At 35.2% G+C, this 22,758-nt stretch overlaps 1 protein-coding gene across 4 annotated transcripts; it reads right to left on the bottom strand.

Moving 5' to 3' along the window:
• Positions 1-1,328: 1,328 nt before the first annotated feature.
• On the bottom strand, positions 1,329-22,371 carry LOC137405878 (uncharacterized). 4 transcript variants are annotated; one of them, XM_068092316.1, is made up of 8 exons: positions 22,251-22,371; positions 18,883-19,001; positions 14,047-14,064; positions 10,696-10,776; positions 8,372-8,442; positions 6,743-6,874; positions 3,803-3,902; positions 1,329-2,015 (listed from the first exon to the last, which is right to left on the bottom strand). In XM_068092316.1, the coding sequence occupies exons 2-8, from the start codon at positions 18,884-18,886 to the stop codon at positions 1,831-1,833; spliced, it is 591 nt and encodes a 196-aa protein (XP_067948417.1). In that variant the 5' UTR covers positions 18,887-19,001; positions 22,251-22,371; the 3' UTR covers positions 1,329-1,830. The 4 variants fall into 4 exon arrangements, with proteins under 4 accessions (XP_067948417.1, XP_067948418.1, XP_067948419.1 ...); XM_068092317.1 differs by having other exon boundaries at positions 18,883-18,997; positions 22,251-22,352; XM_068092318.1 differs by lacking the exon at positions 22,251-22,371 and adding an exon at positions 19,123-19,137.
• Positions 22,372-22,758: the final 387 nt, after the last annotated feature.

Here is a 22,758-nt window from a genome sequence, read left to right as displayed (position 1 = left end):
AAACAGCATTATACTGCTCTACAAATGTCACTACAGTGTAACAACAAGAGCATTACAGTTTAGTTCTTAAAAGCAATGTACTCACCTATTCTGGTTTTGTTATGCAGGAGGTATTAAAGTCAGCTGAGACCACGTGTTAGACTAGCAGAGGTGAGCGGGTAGCTGACATGTAGCACAGATGAGCAGGTAGCTGACATGTAGAGCAGGTGAACTCTCGTGACATGCAGTAATGACTGATAAGCAGTGGATAGTCGGGCCATCAATGAGGTAGTAGGGTTGATCTAACTGAGCACATGATTTTTTAGATAAGTGTTGATAATGCATGTCAAGAGTAGAGATTATCTTGGAGGAATCATTTATTATCGCAACCTTCGCACAACAAAATATCCCGTTTCTTCTCTATTATTTATCAATGTATAAAACGACTTTGTGTAAGTAGTCTATGACTAGTTTGACTAATATCTTTGAAGTGGTTAGCTCTTGTATCTGGGAGGTAGCATAAGGGCCTTGTCATGCTCACATCTTTTATATCTTCCTTTTGATGGACACTGCGCTCTTATAGAAAGCTGTAATTTCAATAGTACATGGTTTTTAATCCTCACTGCTGTAATGTTTCTGTAAAAGGTTATTTTATCTTAATGACATAAAACCAGTGTTGTGTGTACCACAGAAGCGTCTGTGAACCGCAGAAGCGTCTGTGAACCGCAGAAGCGTCTGTGAACCACAGAAGCGTCTGTGAACCACAGAAGCGTCTGTGAACCACAGAAGCGTCTGTGAACCACAGAAGCGTCTGTGAACCTGGCCTCTCAAAACAGCACAATTGTATTTTACCTTAAATGCTATTTAAAGCCTTTTATTAAAAACATAGCCTTACTCCTTTCAAATAAAAGTCGAATTATTTTCGATTATGCAATAAATTTGACTAGTTTTTCAAAATTATCTGGATAAAAATTATATCCAAATAATGATTATTTGAATAAAACAAAATTTTTATGATGTATTCGTATGTTAGTTTGTGTTCTAGTGAAGAGTTTTTGTTTATGAAGGAGTGATATCAGAAATAGCTCCATCTATTTCCATCAATTTCGTGAACTTTGCCTTCACCGTAAATGACCTGGACTCTTATGTGATGAAATTAGATAACGATTGCTGCTAGTGAATTTATGTATGGCTTGGTCAATTCTGTGTTTATGTCTTTTTATAGCTTTGTGTCTTTGTATTGGTCTGAGTTATCTGTAATTCAGGGGTCAAGGTTAAACAAGAAATAGTATCAGTTTGAGACTCGTTGGCTTAGTTGAAAGATAGGAAAATGTAAAAAGTAGCACTGGTGGAGTAGACAATGTAATCTATTTAACACTGTGATTAGAAATGGAGGTGATCTAGAATAGATCTCCTGACAGGATCTCAGGCTAAGCAACTACGAGTCTGTAACGAACACCAAAACAAACAAACATAAGCGACTGTCTCTGGTCGGCTAAAATCTAGTCTAAAGAATGATATAAATCGGCCATAAGATATGGATAAACCAAAAACATCCTACGATTACTTCAAGAAAACACGGCCTAAAGTGCAGAGGACATGACATAGTAAAAATGCTTTGGCTATATAACGAGGGAGCAATTGTAACATATATGCAATTTAACAAACATAAATATAAAACTGGCTGGCATACTGATTGTCTAATGCAGCCATCTACGCGTGATATGACATCACTGGCAGGTGCTCCTGCGAAGTGGCCAAACTGCGGAAAGCAAACGTGCTCGCAATTGCACCTTCTTGATCATCGTTGTACAATATTTGTCCAGTAACCTCAAAAGCAAGGAGTTAAATTTATTTGTTCTCGACGGGAGCTTTGCTTTGAATGATGCATTGCATGACCTTGAGAAGGAGGCTGATAAGAACGATGAAGGCCACCCATGCCCAGCGCATAATTAAAGTAATGGATGCTGACTGGTACACGAGTTCAGCGCAGTTCGAAGTACTTCTCTCATTTCCATAGAAGACAAAGATTGATCCTGTAAAAGAGTTACACAGCAATACTTTAACACTAACAGGATACCTATTGCAATTTGGCTACCGCTTAATTGAATCTCTAGAACAGGTAGTAATAATAGAATAACAATAATGATGTTAGCTGATGTTAAGATTGGCTAACATCCTTAGGAAGGTTCTGCTTATCCTAGCCTAGTGGAACTAGGTCGATGACCAAAAATAACACCAGCTTGAGCTGTAATAAAACCGATAATCATAATAACAATAATAATAATAGTAAGAAATAAATTAGAAAAGAACTCAATATCGAGAGGATATAGACTACCAGAGGACAAGGATCCCAGCTAGTTGCTTTAGCTTAAGATCCAGACTTAACATTTATCAGCTAAACATCGGGCACATTAACTTTCAATAATAATAATAGTAATGAAAGCGAAATAATAATAATAATAATAAGTCTAATATAACTGTAGTATAACAATGTGAGCAGTTTGAATTTAATAAAAATCATAATAATAACAATAATAATAATAACAATAATAAAAATAACAATATTAATTTCATGAATAATTTAATAATAATTTAATAAATAACTTAATAACAACATTAATAACAATAGTGATAATAATAACAATAATAACAATATTAATCACATTCACTATTATTATTTGGTTTTGCATAGTTTTCTGCTCTGTTGGAATCAGCAAAGATATTACGGAAAGTATTGGATATCTGAGGAAAGGGCACCTTACTGTATACCAGTGTACTGCCAGACAAAGAGCTGAGAGAGATCAATCAGTAACAATAATAGTGAAGTTTAATTATGGGGCAACCCTTTGGTTCATGGATAGGAGCCGGGCTCTCAATGAAACCCGTCAAACAACTTTAGAAACTATATTATCATATAATAGTAATAATAATAATAATGATAAGGAAAGAGAGCAAAGAAAGGAAAACTAATTTAGTAATAGGATGATTCGGCTACAAAAAATTAAAAACATTCTTAAAGCATTTAAAACTGTTTTTTGAAGGTTTTAATAATAATTATTCTTGGGTGTAGCAGCTTTTGGCTAATAGAAGAATAAAGCAACTAAATCAGCAAAAATTATTTTATGCTAAAAAGCTGATTAGAACTCAACCAGTGCCTAACAACATTGGTAACATTTATGATGCTGTCGGTATAGAAGCACCTGTGGTATAAAAGCACCTGTGGTATACATGTCACCTGTGGTATAAAAGCACCTGTGGTATACATGTCACCTGTAGTATAAAAGCACCTGTGATATACATGTCACCTGTGGTATAGAAGCACCTGCGGTACACATGTCACCTGTGGTATAAAAGCACTGGTAGTATACATGTCACCTGTGGTATAGAAACACCTGTGGTCTACATGGCATCTGATTTTAAATTCTCAGTTTTTGTGGATTTATTCAAAGAGACTAAATGATAGATTTACTAACATTCCTCTCTCTTTGCTAACTGCAATATTTATTTCTCAAAAGCTTTATTACAAGCAGAATAGATTTGAATTAAAGTTGCACTCGTTGTTCAGCTGCAAAGAGATAAATTAATCAATGGGTTTGAGCCAGAACAGTGATGAGTATATGAGTGATGAACATTGTATATATGTAGTGAACAGGTATATTCATATAGGTAGGAAGAATGCATTTATAGTGAGTAGGTTGATATATTTAGTAACCAGGCATATGTGTAATATGTAGTGAGCAGGTAAATACATAGAGGCAGCAGGTAAGTGTAGATGGCAGACGGAGGTTATTACGACCTTTTCAGTTAACAATGTGCTTACCTGCCACCAGCCATGCCACGGCAATGACCACCAGTACATTAGCAAGGTACTTCCTGACCATGTGTCGACCTACAGTCCTGTCTCCCTGCATGCAGTGCACCTGTGAAATGACACAAACACCAAGTTGAAGTTTGCGACTTATTTTTTGGCACTTCATAACACAATGCAAAACTAATTTTATTAAAAAACTGGATTTATTCACTTGTGACTCTGTGAGCATCTCAGTTATTGTATAAAAGCAGATTTTTGCTTGTAGTTAATTTTTAGTTGTCTACTCATGCATACAGTGCTGTATTTTCTTTATATATGTATATATATATATTTTAATTTCCCTATATATATGTATATATATTTTGGGTGAAGTGCTCCATGCATGGAGCACTTCACCCAAAATCTGATACTACTAGATTGTATCTTAATAGGAAAGATGGCGGTAGGGGGCTCCAAAGTGTACAGCAGACAGCGAAAGAGGAGGAGCAAAACATCAAAGCATATGCAGCCTCCATGGCCATTTCAGATAAGTTGCTAGCTAAATTTCAATCGACTGCTCTTACAACGGACCTACGCCCTGATGATGAGGAAATTGACTGGCACACGAAACCTCTTCATGGTACTTACCACCAACAAATATCTAAGGTTGGCGATCTTCACCAGACATACATGTGGCTGAACAAAGGAAATCTAACGGCCAATACAGAGTCGCTAATCATGGCAGCCCAAGAGCAAGTGCTCCCAACAAGGCAACTCCAAACGAAAATCTATCACACTAGAGACGATCCTAGATGCAGACTGTGCAAAGATGCACCTGAGACCATCCAACACATCATCAGTGGATGCAAGCAGCTAGCAGGAAATGCATACACTGAGCGGCATAATCATGTCGCAGGTGTTGTGTATAGAAGTCTATGTGATGAGTATGGCCTTAATAAACCACAACACTGGTGGGAAGCTCCTGGTAAGGTCAATGAAAATGACCGCGCTAAGATCCTCTGGGGCTTCTACATCCGAACTGACAAGCATGTCCTAGCAAACCAACCAGATATAGTGGTGGTAGACAAGGAGAACAAGAGAGCTACTATAATAGATATAGCAGTACCCAATGACTACAATATAGCCAGCAAAGAAAAAGAAAAGGTAGAGAAATATCTCCCTCTTGGAGAAGAGATTGAAAAATGCTGGAATGTAAGAAAAACTGTAATCCCAGTAGTCATTGGGGCACTGGGCGCAATAACACCAGCGCATAAAATGTGGCTTGCCCAAATACCAACAACAATCAACTCAGGTGAGTTGCAGAAAAGTGCGCTATTGGGAACAGCTAAGATCTTGAGGCGAGTGCTCAAACTTCCAGGTCTCTGGTAGGAGACCCGAGTTAGAGCAGAATTTACCACCCATACGGAGTATCCGGGGTGAGGAAACAATTTTTATATATATATATATATATATTAAGTATTGAAATGTATCCTACTTGGAACTAAAATCAAAGTGCTCAACATAGGAAGGAGCAGTATAAATTGGAAAATTAAATAGTTTACTATCTTTCAGCTACTGTCAGTTTCCTGCTGGCGCATTCTTCAGGCTGTAGACATCAACGTTGAAGTTTACAGCCTGAAGAATGCACCAGCAGGAAACTGACAGTAGCTGAAAGATAAGTAAACTATTTAATTTTCCAACTTATATATATAAATTATATATATATATAATTTATATATATAAGAATTATATATATATCCATATATATATAAATATATATATATATGTATATATATAAATATATATAAATGATTTTATAATTATGATTAATTTTGCAGATATTAAAAACGGATTAGCAGCACCGCAAAATTGGGCACAGCCGTAGTACCATCAACAAATACTTTAAAAAAGAAATAACAGTAACATATTGCACACCATCGGTCACTATACACTTTGATCTTGTAAATTCGAATGATTATTCTTATAACTAAATCTTATAAAATCGAATAATTATTCTTACAATTAAATATTGTAATAATCTTATAAGAATCGTTAGAAAAATATCATCATTTCCTTTACTTTCAATGCTTTGGACAACAGTTGGAATACCAAAGTACTCATTATAAGTGTTCAAAATGTCAGTTACCTTGAAATCGGGGAAAAATAAGCGATTACTTTTCAGAACTTCTACATTAATTACAGAAACCTTCGGCAATTGGATAATGCCATAAACTGGCGAAATGTGCACGTTTGTCTTGTGAATTGTGCACGACTTGATGGTTCTACTCTCGCGCGGCCTTATCGGCGTTTCGCTGGCCGGTTTTAACTTTGATTATAAAAGGCTTGCCATGGTTTTAATGGCGATTGTAGGTCAAATTAATCTGTCTATTTCTGTATAATCCGACCAGATGGGTTAGTTTTAGGATATTGTCTACACTTTTCAAAGATTTGGCAACATATTTAAATAGGTTTATATGTGTTTTGTACCATTATTATACTTAAACGACTCTACACAAAAATGGTTAAATTTTTTGATCGGATTTCGGTACAAGGGTTTGGTAATTTTGGATAATTCTTTGGAAGTTGTGTGCGCATATGCATTTATCATAAAGCTCCCAAACAATCGCTTCGCTCGTGTTTGATCGTGGGATTATATATATATATATATATATATATATATATATATATATATATATATATATATATATATATATATATATAAATAAGCGTATGTAAACAAGAAATGATTGTTAGATTTATCCTGAGGGTGGAAAAAGTTAAAAATAAGTAATTTACCCTAGTAGTATTCTAGTGTTATAAACTTATAATCACAGATTCATGTGAATTTGTGCAATAGCGAGAAGACAACTCTAAAAGGATTGGTATCTTTCACTCTGCTACAAAATAAATATAACATTTAACCATTTTTAACCTTGAGTTTTTTGCTAAAAATTTATTCAGTCTTTGTACCTTGAGGTCACCTGAGCCCACGTAAAACCCAGCAGCTCTTTCCATGTCATTGCAACGGAGCAGAGCACTGCACATAGTCCAAAGGATCCAAACGATGCCATTGACGATGAGGTAGAGAGGAATGAGGTCAACCTGCAAAAAAGGTATTTAGGTCTCATTTACACAATTTGACTGTTTGCAAAATATTGCCATAATTTTATTACCGTGAAAATTTGGTAAAAAACACTAGTTAGTTTAAATCTTTTGCTACCAAATTATTTTTACCGTCACATAATTAATTATTCGTTAAACCCAATATTTGACAATTGCGTGTATAAGTTATCACAATTTCTGAACTACATGGTCTGTGAAAAGTGTTTCAATGCTAAAACAATCAACTTTAAGTTTTACTTCATCTGATGCTGTAAAAAGGCTACAAACATGTTGCAGAATGAGATAGGACACATTTTTGGCCTCGTCGCTTCTACCATGAATTATTACTATTACTATAGCTGGCAGCATTATAATTACTGCTAACAATAAAATAATCACTTTCAGCAGTACTATGGTTTAGCAGGTAATCATCAGAAAACTATTTATATACAATCTATGAAAGCTCCAGAGCTGTGCATCTGACCCAGCTGGTTATTGCGAAGAAGAAATTGCGATACAAATAAGATACAAATAAAGTTTTTGTTCCAGCGAAACTAAGCTCCGGGTGAATTGTAAACACATTTTTATTGGTTCAATGCAGGTAGGTTGTAAACACATTTTCTATTGGTTCAATGCATGCAGATAAGTGCTTTTTTTCATTTAAGTACAGATATAACAGGCTAATTAATATACTACTCACTAATCAGAAACATTTTGTACGAAACCTACTAGAGTCACACCACATGACCATCCAAAAACGTTGTGCCGAGCAGCTTTACTTAGCTTCTAGTAGGCAATGAATTAAAAGGTATTCTGCTTACCTAAATTAATGATGTGACAGCAAATGGCAAGTGTCCATTTATGGTTAAAAATACCATGTATATGGATACAATGAGAATGCAGTTGAATATGCTGAAAAGGTTAATTTATATCACGCACAGATTTGTATACCTGTTATATAGTTGTGTCTAATTATACACATGGCTGGTATGTTCATATATTTATATGTAAATATAATTCAATGTGTACACATTTGGTGATGCGCATATTTGAGAGGCAGCTATGTTGACTACCAGGATCAATTACCAGTTCCTATGGACTGAGAGTATGTTGGCTCACAAATAAACTCAGATATGGTAACAAAAACTTATTCATTAAGTCAGTTGATTAAGAAGCAGGCTACAGCGACCTCAGTTTGTATCACTGCATATTTGGTTCAACTGTGATTTGGTTCAATGTGATTTGGGTTTCCAGTGTTTCCAGTTCTCATTCTTTCCAAAACTTACTCTCTGCATCAAAGAATATAAATATCTGCCAAGTTTTACATTTATGTTTGTTATAATTTGCTTCTTTATTTTATATTTATGCGACTGCCAAGTTTTATAAAGCTTGCGATTTTAACTTATTTGAATCGCACATTTTAAATAGAAAGGTCTGCCACTTCAACTGCCGAGCAAAATTGCTGCCACAGAATTTTTTCTAATGCCAGTGACTTACACCATCTTCTGCTTCTTCCTTGTTGCATCCTCCATAGTCTGTCATGTTGGCGTCAGCGAGTGCTATCGATCCTAAAATCATTTATTACCAACACTCACATTCTTGAAAAGCAGCCAATATTACAATTTTCTAAGTTTACCTGGATACTTTCCTGTAGACATCTGACTAGATATAATTCAATAACTGAAAGTGCTCGGTGACACTAACATCACATGGATAACAAATGATCTAATGTCAGACTAGACATTACCTCAGGAGTTCCTATAACGAAATGTTTGATTCAGAGAAACAAGGCTATGCGATGTGTTACACTTCAAAGTGTGACTGTATTGCTATTGGCAAGCTTATAGTTTATGACTGGGTGTAAAGCAAATATTTACTTTCAGCTTCAAATTGTTGACATTGTCCTACTGTTGCTCAACCGGTTTTACAATTCCACTTTCAACATTTTCCGATGGTGAGAGTTCACAGCGTGTTGTTTTAAGTTAACTATTTACCATTTGTACTTATTTCAATTTACTGGTAATTACAACACTAAAATACTTTAGAACTCAAAAAACACTGTCAAAAACAATTAAATAGTAATTATACACAAAATAATAGAAAGCGAGCGTTGTCATAGCGAGTCCAAAAACATCGTCAGTGTTTGACGACACAACATTACGCTCCTGATTATAATTAAAATCAAACTACACCGCTATGCTAACAAGTTTAAAGAAACCACCAAAAGAGACACACTTTGTCTGTGCGATCAAAGAGAATAAAATGAGAATAGAATAAAATGTACTCAAGAAAAGAGTTGATTGTATTATTCCTTGTCTGAGTATTTAACAAACCTTCTTGCTTGCTGATATAGATTTATAATTGCAGCCACTACATTATTCAATTATTTATATCTAGCCAATATATTTAAATTAAAGTTACATTTAATTATATATTTACATTCCATAAGTATCTCTTACGGTGAACACAAGGAAGTGTCATGTGACACAAAAAGTCTACCAGATTTGTACTGCAAACACTTTGTCATATTATGATTTTTTTCAAAACCAATTTTAGATTTGCTTCTTTGGGTTTGCTGTTCATAAGATAGTGCAATCAAATGCTGCCTACACAATGCTTATATTATATAGAAGAATATTTAAAAATATTTTGGCTTCATATCTTTATTGCGGGTAAAATAGGAGATTCTGCAGGTGCGTTTTTGTATACAAGTTTGATGAGAAAAAGAAATTTAAGTATTGTTAAACTATGATGCTCTCTGAAGTATTGGCAAAACAATGTACTATTGCTCATATTGATAGACAGCGGAATAGACTACACTTCATTAGTAACCCATACACAAAACATTAGGTGAGCTAACAACGCGTCCCTCATCACACATGTATTTGCAGCAGGTTTTTTGCTATAAATATTAGGCTAAGTGAAAGGTTTTTTTAAAATATGTTGACCATGATAAAAAGGTGTGATCATAATTCTCTGCTCATTGCGGTGCAGTATTTTTATTCAGTTGGCTTGATTAAGACAACTACATAACTGTAGTGACAACGATTCGAATTTGTCTTTGACATGTGCTACAGGTGGTGTGCAAACATTGTAGATGGTTATAAATCGTGACATAGAGAAATTACTACTGTTTAAAATAAGAGCACATATAGTGTGAGGTTTTTAAATGTGTAAGACTTGTTGCTACCACGTCTGTTTTAAATGCTAGCTATATGGACCTTATCTTAAAAAATGAACGCAGTGAAACAGTATTTTTAAATATTAAAATCTGCATTTATATATAGTTGTTTTTGTCAGAGGGTTTACAAAAATTTAAAAACCTGAAAAAGAAAAGCAAAAACATCATTTGCTTGATGTTGACACTATTTAGGCAAGACACCTGCTAAACCAGTCATTTCAAGAAAGACATTACTTGCTAAGCTCCAACATAGGCGAATAAGGTTTACAAAGATTGGCCAAAGTATAGAGCACCTTCACAGTAAATGTAATCGAAATGTAGTGGAATTTTCATACTGACATGAGCTAAAATTAACTGCGTATAAGCAGGCTAGTGATGACATGGCTGACTCATACATGACTAACAAGCACCTATGTATATCAGCAGAGACATGCTATCTCTCATAGCACCTACACCCTATCGACATAAGCTCCAACCTAACACCTATGGATTGTCAGATGACATTTGTGAAAGGGGAACCGGCTACCAATTGTCAACACTTTTAAAAAAGGAATTTTACAGCTAATAAAGGGTTTCTGGCAGTTAATAGACGTAACATCATAGACTGAGTATCATATATGCAGAGAGAAGAATGACTTACCAATAACAATTTCATAGACTGAGAGAACCAGTCCACAGCCCCAGAAGATGAGCACTGCTAGGCCCATCAATATAATGAAACCTTTAAATAAATGCATAGATGAAATCATTTGAAGCAAATAGGCAGACTTCATAACTAGTGTTACAGCATAATAAACGTAGAGGTGACAAAGGTCATCCAAACAATTAAGGATTCTGCCTGCAGGTGCCAAAGAACTCAAAACTGAGACATAAGCAGCAAGATAAGCCGACAGCAAATTGACAGTGCTGCCTCATGCATGTATAGTAAAACTCTACAATGAATACCCCTGATATCTTCCCACGGCTGTTTAGTGAGATGGCTACAACGCATGATACTCCTTTGAAGGCAGCAGGCAGATCCCTTAGTGAAGGGGTTGAGCAGAAGTCTGTGTAGTACTTTAAAACTCTTTATTCCAGCTATTGTAATGATTTAGTCTTTTTTAACAGGGTCTACTTTAGTCACCCATGGAATTGACATTTTTCTGCAGGAGCCTGTTTGTCCCTGTATAAAATGACCATTTTCCAAAGGACAGCTTTTATCAATGCTGAAGTTACTTCTTCCCATAATAAACTACAGTGAAGCCTCAGTTTTCGAACGCTTCGGTTCTAAACCAATTCGGCTTTCGACCAAAAAATTTGAGATTTGTTCGTCTCGAATCTCGAACATAAATTTAGTTCTCAGTCAAACAGGAGCATTCGCATTGGAATTACACTTCGAAACAGCTCCGGAAACAGCATGGAAACATTCGTTAAAAAAGGGAGAAGCAAGTTACGCTTCATAAATTCTTTATAAAAAAGAAGGAGCCATCTGGGACGACGTCCTTCTATCAAAGAGATTTGCTAGGGAGACAACTCCTTCAGTCGAGTTACCCTAAATTGTTTTGGAGGATTATCCTTCAAAGATCTGAAGTAAACATGCTATTGCTGTTTATAGTTTTTTTCACATGATTTTTGATGTAACAGATCTGTTGCATTTTTTGCTGTTTCATTATAAATTTTTGCAATTTTTGGTATTGTATGTCAACCTAGAATGTTTTTAATGTTTTAAAAGCGAAACATACAAAATGGTTACTCTTTGTTTTTTCATCATCATCGACAGAAAATACAGTCAAACATGGATAACTCGAACTTCACTACGGGACCGAGCAAAAGTGTTCGAATTATCAGAGTGTTCAAGTTATCAGAGCACTGTCACAAGTCTATGTATTTACTTATTTATTAGTAGATACATGTACATATACAAACTATAATATAAATCAAAAGCACAAATGGCTTGTTTCAAATTAAATGCTTCGAATGTAAAGTTTAAAACGTTTTTATCAAAAAGTATAGAGATTTTTCTATCACTTGAGATTGGTTTGTTGTTTGAGGTGATGTTATTGCCAGGACGTTTTTTAGATTGACATTGGCAAAACTTGATCGTTGTTGAAATGCTCAAAAGAAAAGACATCTTTTTCTTTTGAGCGTTTTACCCACGATCAATTTTGCCGATTTTTCTTGAATTTTATGCAAAGATTGCCTTACTTTACCTGGGATTCGTTAAGAGCAACACTCCGAGGCAGTTCAATTAGAAGTTTTACGAGGTTTTACGGTACATTGTATATCACTCACGCTTTTTGAATGGATACTTATTGAATGTACACACGTATTCTGTGTTTAGGTCAAACGATGAATAGTTTTTTAGCTAAGACAACGTATACGTTTAATTACAACAATTTTTAAGACGTTCTAAACATTCAACATTCCGGCGTTGATTCAACACGTAATCAACGTCGGAAAACTATTCATCACGCGCTAGCCGGGTCACGCACTCAAGGATTTTCGCCACGCACATACAAAACAAAAACAACATGCTGTTTTTGTTTTGTATGTGCGTAGCGGAAATCCTTGCGCGAGTGACCCAGCTAGCCCGTGCTATTCATCGTATAGCAGTATAAATCAAATTTCACCAAACCTTTAGAAAAGTCGTTGACAAAAATATTTTGCCGATGGTGGTAATAACGACGCTTATGAATTACGAAAAGATGAGGTTTACCTCTATGGCTTTGAATAAAGTGATTTTTTAAAGCGATAACAACCATTTTGGTAGCCGTTGGGCAAAAAAACAGTTCGAGTTAACAGTGTTGAGTTCGAGTTATTTATAGCAATTTATCATTACGTGGGAACGGACCAAAGAAACCGTTCGAATTAACCATGTGTTCGAGCTATCCGTGGGCGAGTTATCCATGTTTGACTGTATTTTATTAAAATTAAACGTGATCTATATCTACGGTTTTTATTTATAGTATGTAATATACAGTACAATTTATGGGGTGAAATGTTAAAAAAATACTTGACCGAAGTTGTTTTCTCGACTTGGAACGGATTAAAGCTTACATACATTAATTATAATGGGAATATTTGTTTTGGATCTCGAACAACTCGGTTTTTGAATAACTTTTTGGAACGGATTATGTTCGAGAACCGAGGTGCCACTGTAGTTTATTTTCATATGAAAGTTATCTTTTCCCAAATGACTGGTTATTCTCCGGTAAAATTGACCTCAACCCATAACAGCTTGTTTTTCTTGCCTGTTGATTTTATCTATTTTTATACAAGTCTATTTATGCATCTATTTAGGCACATGCTATGGCGACTTATTTAATTTCCATGAGTATATTCTATAAGGCCCTAATGTATTTGTTCACCTTTTCAACTTCCTCTCTCTGCAAAGAACTGATTGGTTTTCAAGGCTGTTCAGTAAACTTGTATATTTACGAGTCAATCAAGTTAGAGATCGACATACACTCAGTTTTTAGGATTTTGAAAAAATTTGATCATGGTATAAACATGTGCAGTTGATAAACAGAAGCTACCCCCTGGTCAGATTTGGCCTTTCTTTAAAACATAACAGAACATGTTTCAATGGCCACAATACCAGCTCGTAAACAATGCCCTGAATAAAAGACACGCCTTGTTTTTAGTAACGGACAAAGCTACACATTACTAGCCAGTATTGTCTGCGGTAACTATAAACTGCAGTCACTGATGTCAAAGTTAGTTAGCGGAAGACAACTCCAAACCTTACAATAAAGTTATAATAGCTAAACATTACAACTATCCTTCAAGAGAAAGGCTGAGGAAGGTGGAACATTGACTTTATGTAAGATATTTAGTAGCAATTAATAGCATCTGCTGGCATCACTGATCTCGTAATTTGCAAATGAAGGGTTAAAATCCTCACACAAGCGCCAGGCGTAACATTTTTGCTTGCGCTGAAAGGCAAAGCGGATACGCCTAAATAAGGTTGATACATAGCATGCTAGAGAGAACAACTTTGACCTCTACTTACATATTGCTCCGGCACCACCTACAAAGAAGGTAGAATGGGTAGAGATGATGAGTGAGACGTACATACAATATGTAGGATTTATAACCATTGTAATGAGCTACTAGAAACTATAATTTGGATGTTAAATTGCTCGAGGTAGAAAAATTATTTTTCAAGAACATTGCTTGTGGCTATCAAACCCATACTACAGCGTTACACCTGTGTGAAGGTTCCACCCCTGTACAAAGGCTCCACCCCCGCACAAAGGTTCCACCCCTGTACAAAGGTTCCACCCCTGTACAAAGGTTTCGCCCCTGTACAAAGGGTCAACCCCTGTACAAAGGCTCCGCCCCGATACAAAGGTTCCACCCCTGTACAAAGGTTCCACCCCTGTACAAAGGTTTCGCCCCTGTACAAAGGTTTCGCCCCTGTACAAAGGGTCCACCCCTGTACAAAGGTTCCACCCCCGTACAAAGGTTCCACCCCTGTACAAAGGTTCCACCCCTGTACAAAGGTTTCGCCCCTGTACAAAGGGTCCATCCCTGTACAAAGGTTTCACCCTTGTACAAAGGCTCCACCCCTGTACAAATGCTCCACCCTTGTACAAAGGCTCCACCCCTGTATGGGTCTGGTGGGCGTGTAGTAAAGCAGCGATCAGTTACCAATTACAAAGAATCACAATTTTTAACTCAATCAACGCTGGTATGCTGATTATTGACTATCTCACGCATATTACTTTAGGGTCTCCAGCTTTTTAATCCTGTTTGCCTACATTGAATAGTTCTAACTCGATTAAAATACCGCGGTTAGTTTTTTCTCTACGTTTGAATATTCGTTAATCTTCATGATTGTCTATAACAATATAGATACGTATGTATAGATATATAAATATATAGACATAGATATATATATATATATATATATATATTTATAAATTTACATATATATATATATACATACATATATATATATATATATATATATGTATGTATATATATAGGCCTATAGGCTTAGATATATAGACATAGGTATATAGACATAGATATATAGACATAGATATATAGACAGATATATAGACATAGATATATAGACATAGATATATTGACATAGATATATAGACATAGATATATAGACATAGATATATTGACATAGATATATAGACACAGATATATAGACACAGATATGTAGACATAGATATATAGACATAGATATATAGACATAGATATATTGACATAGATATATTGGCATAGATATATAGACATATATACATAGATATATAGACATAGCTATATAGTCATAGATATATAGTCATAGATATATAGACATAGATATATAGACAGATATATAGACATAGATATATAGACATAGATATATTGACATAGATATATAGACATAGATATATAGACATAGATATATTGACATAGATATATAGACATAGATATATAGACACAGATATGTAGACATAGATATATAGACATAGATATATAGACATAGATATATTGACATAGATATATTGGCATAGATATATAGACATATATACATAGATATATAGACATAGCTATATAGACATAGATATATAGACACAGATATATAGACACAGATATGTAGACATAGATATATAGACATAGATATATAGACATAGATATATTGACATAGATATATTGGCATAGATATATAGACATATATACATAGATATATAGACATAGCTATATAGACATAGATATATAGACACAGATATATAGACACAGATATGTAGACATAGATATATAGACATAGATATATAGACATAGATATATTGACATAGATATATTGGCATAGATATATAGACATATATACATAGATATATAGACATAGCTATATAGTCATAGATATATAGTCATAGATATATAGATATATAGACATAGATATCTGTGTCGACCATTATTCATTTATTATTTGTTATTTTGACTATGTTCTCAGTCTGCATGCTTATGTATGCTTAATGCTGTATTTCCTGATTTGACATGTTCATGTTAGGGACACTCACACATATAGAGTCGTGTAAATCAATTCACGAATACAAACATTCACAACAAACTTGAGACTTTCAATTGAGTCTCAGAGTAGCTTAAAAAACTAAAGGTATATGAAAGCCCAAGCCGACATGATGTTATGCCATTCGCACAAATGTTGTAGATGTGATCGATTAATGTTAGAAAAAAGCATTAATTGCTTGAAACTATTATAAAGGTTATTTTATATTTTGATTATAAGGTTATTATATATATTATTATTTACATTATAAAAATGACTATAAAGTTATACACAACCAGAATAAGTCTGTAGTCAATAATACCATCTAACCATTCATACTGTTCAAGTCTCTACAGATTTCTATTTTGCCATAGACCGTATTTGAGAGCATGCTGCCAATATTTCTCAAGTCTACATGTACGCTGACTAGTTGGCTAACCTAATACATAGAGGTCTTATATGTTTGAGTTGACTTCTCACACAGGCAGCATCTCAATGCAACAGTGTAATTAACATGGAATCAGTAGATTCCTCTAATACTATTTGAGTCATTATTTCAACGCTGACGTATAAACTACGATCGATCGAATGAAGTTGTAATGTGATGCGCAATGAATTACTTACATGTATATGCTAAGGAATTGCAGCAATAGTAAGCAATCATCCAGGCACTCCATACCTCATCTCGATTACGAGTAATAAAACAATTGGCTAATGAGAGAGTTGTAAAAAGACGATCTTCGCTGTAGGCGAACATGCCTATCACTATTTATTCTGAGTGCACGACGGGCAGCATTAGATGAGAGTATTGACTGACAGCCTATAAACTATCCGACAGCCAGCGGGTATTATAATTAGTTTTCCCACTGGCTGGGGCCCTTCTACCCTAGTAGGAATTGGGGGCCCTTCTACCCTAGTAGGAATTGGGGCCCTTCTACCCTAGTAGGAATTGCGTGAGAAAAACTGCTAAGATATGTCACCTAGTATGAAAAATCAGTTTTAGAGATCCTAACAAAAAGCATCAAACTGCCGTAAACTTTAAAAACTGGTAAAACCGGCAAACAGTTACTTGTTGCTTTGTAACCCCGATGCCTAGAAAGAATTTGAAAATTTTAAAATTATTCCTGTTAATAAAAGTGCAGCCATGATAAGATGTTTGATTTGGCTCAAAATTTCCACATTCCTGTTAGTAAATTCATTTGTTGTGACTCATGAAATGACACTGGTAAATGATTTAACTAAAGCCACGCGTATTTGTTGCTATGCAACGATGTGAGTAGATGATCAGTCTACCCAACACTAGTTGAAAGTCTTATTAGGAACTAACCGATAACATAACGCCATCACTTGTATGACCTAGTCAACACCTACACACCTAATCAGGCTCAAAGTCCTCTACCATCTTTCCACATACTGTCTCGTTCCTGTGTAGTCATTACTACTGTCAAGAATAGCTGTCCAGTATAAACAAACGGCTAGCTTTGTGGTTATCATTTGCCTATGAGCTCTCTCGGGTTGCCGAGGATAGGATAAGACCAAAATATAGAGCTATATGAAAGATTAAATGGGAGGAAGATGAGAAGCGGAGAAAGAGAGTTGAGATCATGAAGCAGCGATATATTAGACGGCTAATGAGAGCATTATTTCACTATCCGTAACATTCCTTATTGCAGAATGTTTCAGTGGGGAGATAATTGAACCATATCTGAGTGTAGGCCATCCGTTATAAACCCCCCCCCCCTTCGTTAGCCTGAGTGTTACATGACAGACAGCAAATCGAATTGTCACAAAAAAGAGTGAGTTTTGTAAGTTTTAACTTGCTATTTTCTTGGAAAAATCAGTTCTGGATATTGAAATTAGTCACTGAAAAACTTACTTCAAATTTTGTCATGAGTTGCTGTTATAAAAATAGTGCGCGACTCCAGGACACTCTCTGATCTCTTTGAAATTTCGATATTCGCTGAGTAAAGTCATGCGCTATCAATAAGAGTTGTGTGATTTTCCATTTTTGAAATAAGACACTATAAATAGAAAGATTTCTCAATTTCTAATCTCTAAGTGTTCAAACAAGCCAAACTATGGCTATATGTGTAAGCTAGCTATGGCTATATGTGTAAGTTAACTATAGCTATATGCGTAAGTTAACTATGGCTATATGTGTAAGTTAACTATGGCTATATGTGTAAGTTAACTATGGCTATATGTGTAAGTTAGGTTCAGACTAGCAGAAATGAAATAATAGATATATAAAGGTATAACATGTCACAGATGTAGCGTGAAATAGTGGATTACTACAACACAAAACCTGAGACATGCCATCCTTGTGAAAGTTTAACTTGGCAGATATTTCCAAGCTCTCATTTCCCTGATTTCATAGCCTATTTAATCTAACAGCTGTTCAGGATTACCTATGTTAAATTCGAAAATTTTCTTCGAATTCGGTGACCTTTTAGTTGAAGGGGTCAATACGTATGTAAGTCTAGGAAGTATACATCTGCATACATAGACAAGTTCACCAGGTACTTTTTATGGAATTTATAGGTTTTAAAATTTAGTTCTTTTGCTGAATGAGCACTAAGCTCCCTTACCTTTGCTTCCGTCAAGTTGACCAGAGGCATAGACAAACTTTTCAGAGTACCTGTTAGATTCTGTCATGGTATGCAAACTTGAGAGTCAGAAGTGAGCTAACTAAGCGGTGAGGGATGAAGAGGACATTTCTGTTGATTGGAAATAAGTTTTGCTTGAATGGCTTTACTTTTAACGTATGCCAATAGACTGGTGAAGATTGGTTGTTAGAATATAGAATAGACAATAAAGAATAACTGAATAGAGAAGATAACTCACCCATTTCCAAAACGTGATATTTACTTTTCCAAAGTCAGATTGAAGTAAAATCTTGGATCTGTTGAAAGCTGGCTGTAGCCCTTTAATCGGCACCGAATGAGCCGCTCTAGAGATGCTGCCTTAGAAGATAAAAATAAAGTAATGAGAAGCGATAAGTTATGGCAGTCGGCAGCAAGTGCTGGCAGTTATTAATTGCCACACGAGATAGCTTTAACAACTAGACTAGATGTGCAAGCTCACTATGAGATGGTCTTTCGGCAACTGGATCTGCACTCTACTGTATACAGTTTCAATGCTGCATTACGCTCACTTGACCTCTTGACCTATCAGCAGCGGATAATAATTTTGACCTAAATACCAGAGATAATCACGATGTAACACTGAACAGGTAGGTTGCGCACAATGCCGCTGTAAAACACCTGTTTACAGAAGAGGTGGGTGGATTATAGTTACACCCTTGCAGTTCTCCTTGTCTACCTTGTCTGAACAACACCCACATAACTTACAAAACCAGCCACAATGTTGACCAATAAAAAAGTATTTACTAAGCACGAAGGAGACATGTCATAGATCACTTCTCTTGGTGTCTTATTCTGTAGTACTAGGCCAATTGAACTGACCAAGCACTGCAACAAATCCAACATAGCTGCCAAGTTGTCGAATGTACAGATATGATATACAACAGTTACTAGATGTTTGACTACATAAAATTATGCACTAGCTACGAATTCATTTCACTTGACAACCTTCTTCCCAAGTAACTACAGCATCTATAGAGCCATCGGGTATCTATCCATAGAGCCATCGGCCATTTGCATGATTCACTCAGGAGCCGGGCGTCTGACAGGCGGCTCTTTTGGTATGATTTACATTGTCTCAGCCCATCAGCTCTCAAGAATGCCTATCATCTCGCTTGACTGCTAGCACTTGTCAGCCACTCGCAAGACAATACCTCTACTCATACATATACATGTAGGTATACGTATATAATTATAATAAAATACACATATTTTGTTAGCAGGATCCAAGACTTAGGCAGGGGAGGACAACTTATCAAGACTTTATAGCAACAAATTGAAAGTGAGCCTAGTTGGTATAAGTTGGTATGAACTAAACAAGTCTAATGTGTAGAATTGCAATAGCTCAACAAAGTTATAATTCCATACCAATCTATTAGAGTCTTTGTTCAGAATGCCAATCGTAGAGCTGAAATTGGGACATCAAGTAGATCACCTCAGTAATATCTTACATTTCTTTGAGCTGATGTTATTTAAGTATTCATATTTATTTAAAAAGGCTATGAAAGCATGTAAGTTTATTAGAATAAATCTACATTTTTGATAAGTTGATCAGTTATTCAAAATAAAAGAATTAGTTAGAATTAAGTCTCATACTAAAGTGGAGTCGCCCACATATTTTATTACAAGAGATGACCACAAAGGATGACGGTATATACTGTATTTATTACAAGAGATGACCACAAAGGATGCCGGTGTATATACTGTATTTATTACAAGAGATGACCCTAAATGATGAAGGTATATACTGTATTTATTACAAGAAATGACCACAAAGAATGAGGGTATATATTGTATATATTGGTGCCTTTACTCAAACCACCTAAAAAATATTTCCACAAATAGCAACTTCATTTTAAACAATTTTTAAAAAATATAATTTTTAGAAAAGCGTTACCCACACACAAGTATAACAGCTCTGAACCACACCAATCACACTTCTGAGAGTCTTGTGTCCCTTAAGCAATACATGAAAATAAAATAGCCTATAGATACATATGACATTCATATAATATATATTAGTATGTAGCCTACTTATAATGATACAATATATAAGTTTAACACATCATTATGTAATATATGTAATATATGTAAACACAACATATAAATTAGTCTATTTCTCTTTAACATATAACAAGACCATAAATATATGTAAATATAACTTATAATAATATAACATTTATATATAAGTTACTGCACAGCATCTTCTTTGCCTTCCGACATTGCCAGAGCGGGTTATAATTTGCCTTATTTTTAACGTTGTATTCTGCAAAGCAAATGGCAACCTGTTTGCAATTTGCTACTCTTGACATATTGCTTTGATAAATTTAGAACTATTTGCCTATCAATCTATTATCAGCAAACATTACTTTAGCGAATTCATTTGTGCAACCATCATCATTAGTGATTCCATTTTAAAATTTCTATGAGAGACTACATATGCTGGAAAGTTACAGATACATGGCTACCATAAGATACATATACAAGGCTATCATAAGATACAGATACAAGGCTATCATAAGATACAGATACAAGACTATCATAAGATACAGATACAAGGCTTCCATAAGATACAGATACAAGGCTATCATAAGATACAGATACAAGGCTATCATAAGATACAAATACAAGACTATCATAAGATACAGATACAAGGCTATCATAAGATACATATACAAGGCTATCATAAGATACAGATACAAGGCTACCATAAGATACAGATACAAAGCTACCATAAGATACAGATACAAGGCTACCATAAGATACAGTCACAAGGCTATCATAAGATACAGATACAAGGCTACCATAAGATACAGATACAAGACTATCATAAGATACAGATACAAGGCTACCATAAGATACAGATACAAAGCTACCATAAGATACAGATACAAAGCTACCATAAGATACAGTCACAAGGCTATCATAAGATATAGATACAAGGCTACCATAAGATACAGATACAAGGCTACCATAAGATACAGATACAAGGCTATCATAAGATACAGGTACAAGGCTACCATAAGATACAGGTACTAGCCTACCATACGATACAGATACAAGGCTATCATAAGATACAGGTACAAGGCTACCATAAGATACAGGTACTAGCCTACCATAAGATACAGATACAAGGCTATCATAAGATACAGATACAAGGCTATCATAAGATACAGGTACAAGGCTACCATAAGATACAGATACAAGGCTATCATAAGATACAGGTACAAGGCTACCATAAGATACAGGTACTAGCCTACCATGAGATACAGATACAAGGCTATCATAAGATACAGATACAAGGCTACCATAAGATACAGATACAAGGCTATCATAAGATACAGATACAAGGCTACCATAAGATACAGGTACTAGCCTACCATAAGATACAGATACAAGGCTATCATAAGATACAGATACAAGGCTATCATAAGCTATCATTTGATCATTTTTGATTTTATTTGATGTCTTAATTATCATTTAAAATTTTAGTTCACTTTGAGTCTGCATCAAGTTATTAACTGATAAGCCATTTTTGATTAGCTCTCAAAACTACAAAGCAAATGTTACCTCTGTGAACCCTCTGTGAACCTTTCACACCTATTCTTTATTCCTTGTAGCCAAGGCGATCAATGAGAACGTCTTATGACAAGCGTCAGCTCGAGACAACCTATGTTGATGGAAGTGCAGTTGGCAAGGGATGCCTGCTTATGCATTCTGCTAGAGACTGGAATGCTACGATACATTTTACCAGCAACATTCCATCCACACTTGTAGTTACAGCATCTAGTGGTATATGGAATGCTTGCATATGCATACCGGATAGTTTGATCGTGACCCAAATAGGTCAGTTGCAGCAGTCAACTATTCTAGTGCTCGCTCAGTTCTCAGTTCTCGCTTTGTCCTGTGGAAATTAAACATCTACAGGAGTGTATTAGACTTACTCAGCGAATAACTTAAACATTCGAGGTAGAAGAAAGTGATGAACATCTTAGTCAACATATTAAGGAATACATTGTTTTTTGCTGACATTTTCAAAGGAGGCAGAGAGGATCATACTTGAGGAAAACTAACATGG

This window comes from Watersipora subatra, chromosome 10 (genome assembly GCF_963576615.1).
Source record: "Watersipora subatra chromosome 10, tzWatSuba1.1, whole genome shotgun sequence".
Lineage (NCBI taxonomy): Eukaryota > Metazoa > Bryozoa > Gymnolaemata > Cheilostomatida > Watersiporidae > Watersipora > Watersipora subatra.
Note: the sequence above shows the minus strand (reverse complement) of the source record. Positions and strands in the feature narration are given on the sequence as shown.

What these genes read in the sequence shown, in the direction of transcription:
- LOC137405878 (XM_068092316.1), bottom strand. An exon ending in AGGAAGAAGCAGAAGATGGT is followed by an intron (nt 6,875 to 8,371) that starts GTAAGTCACTGG and finishes CCTTTTTTGCAG; the next exon opens with GTTGACCTCATTCCTCTCTA. An exon ending in TGGGCTCAGGTGACCTCAAG is followed by an intron (nt 3,903 to 6,742) that starts GTACAAAGACTG and finishes GTCATTTCACAG; the next exon opens with GTGCACTGCATGCAGGGAGA.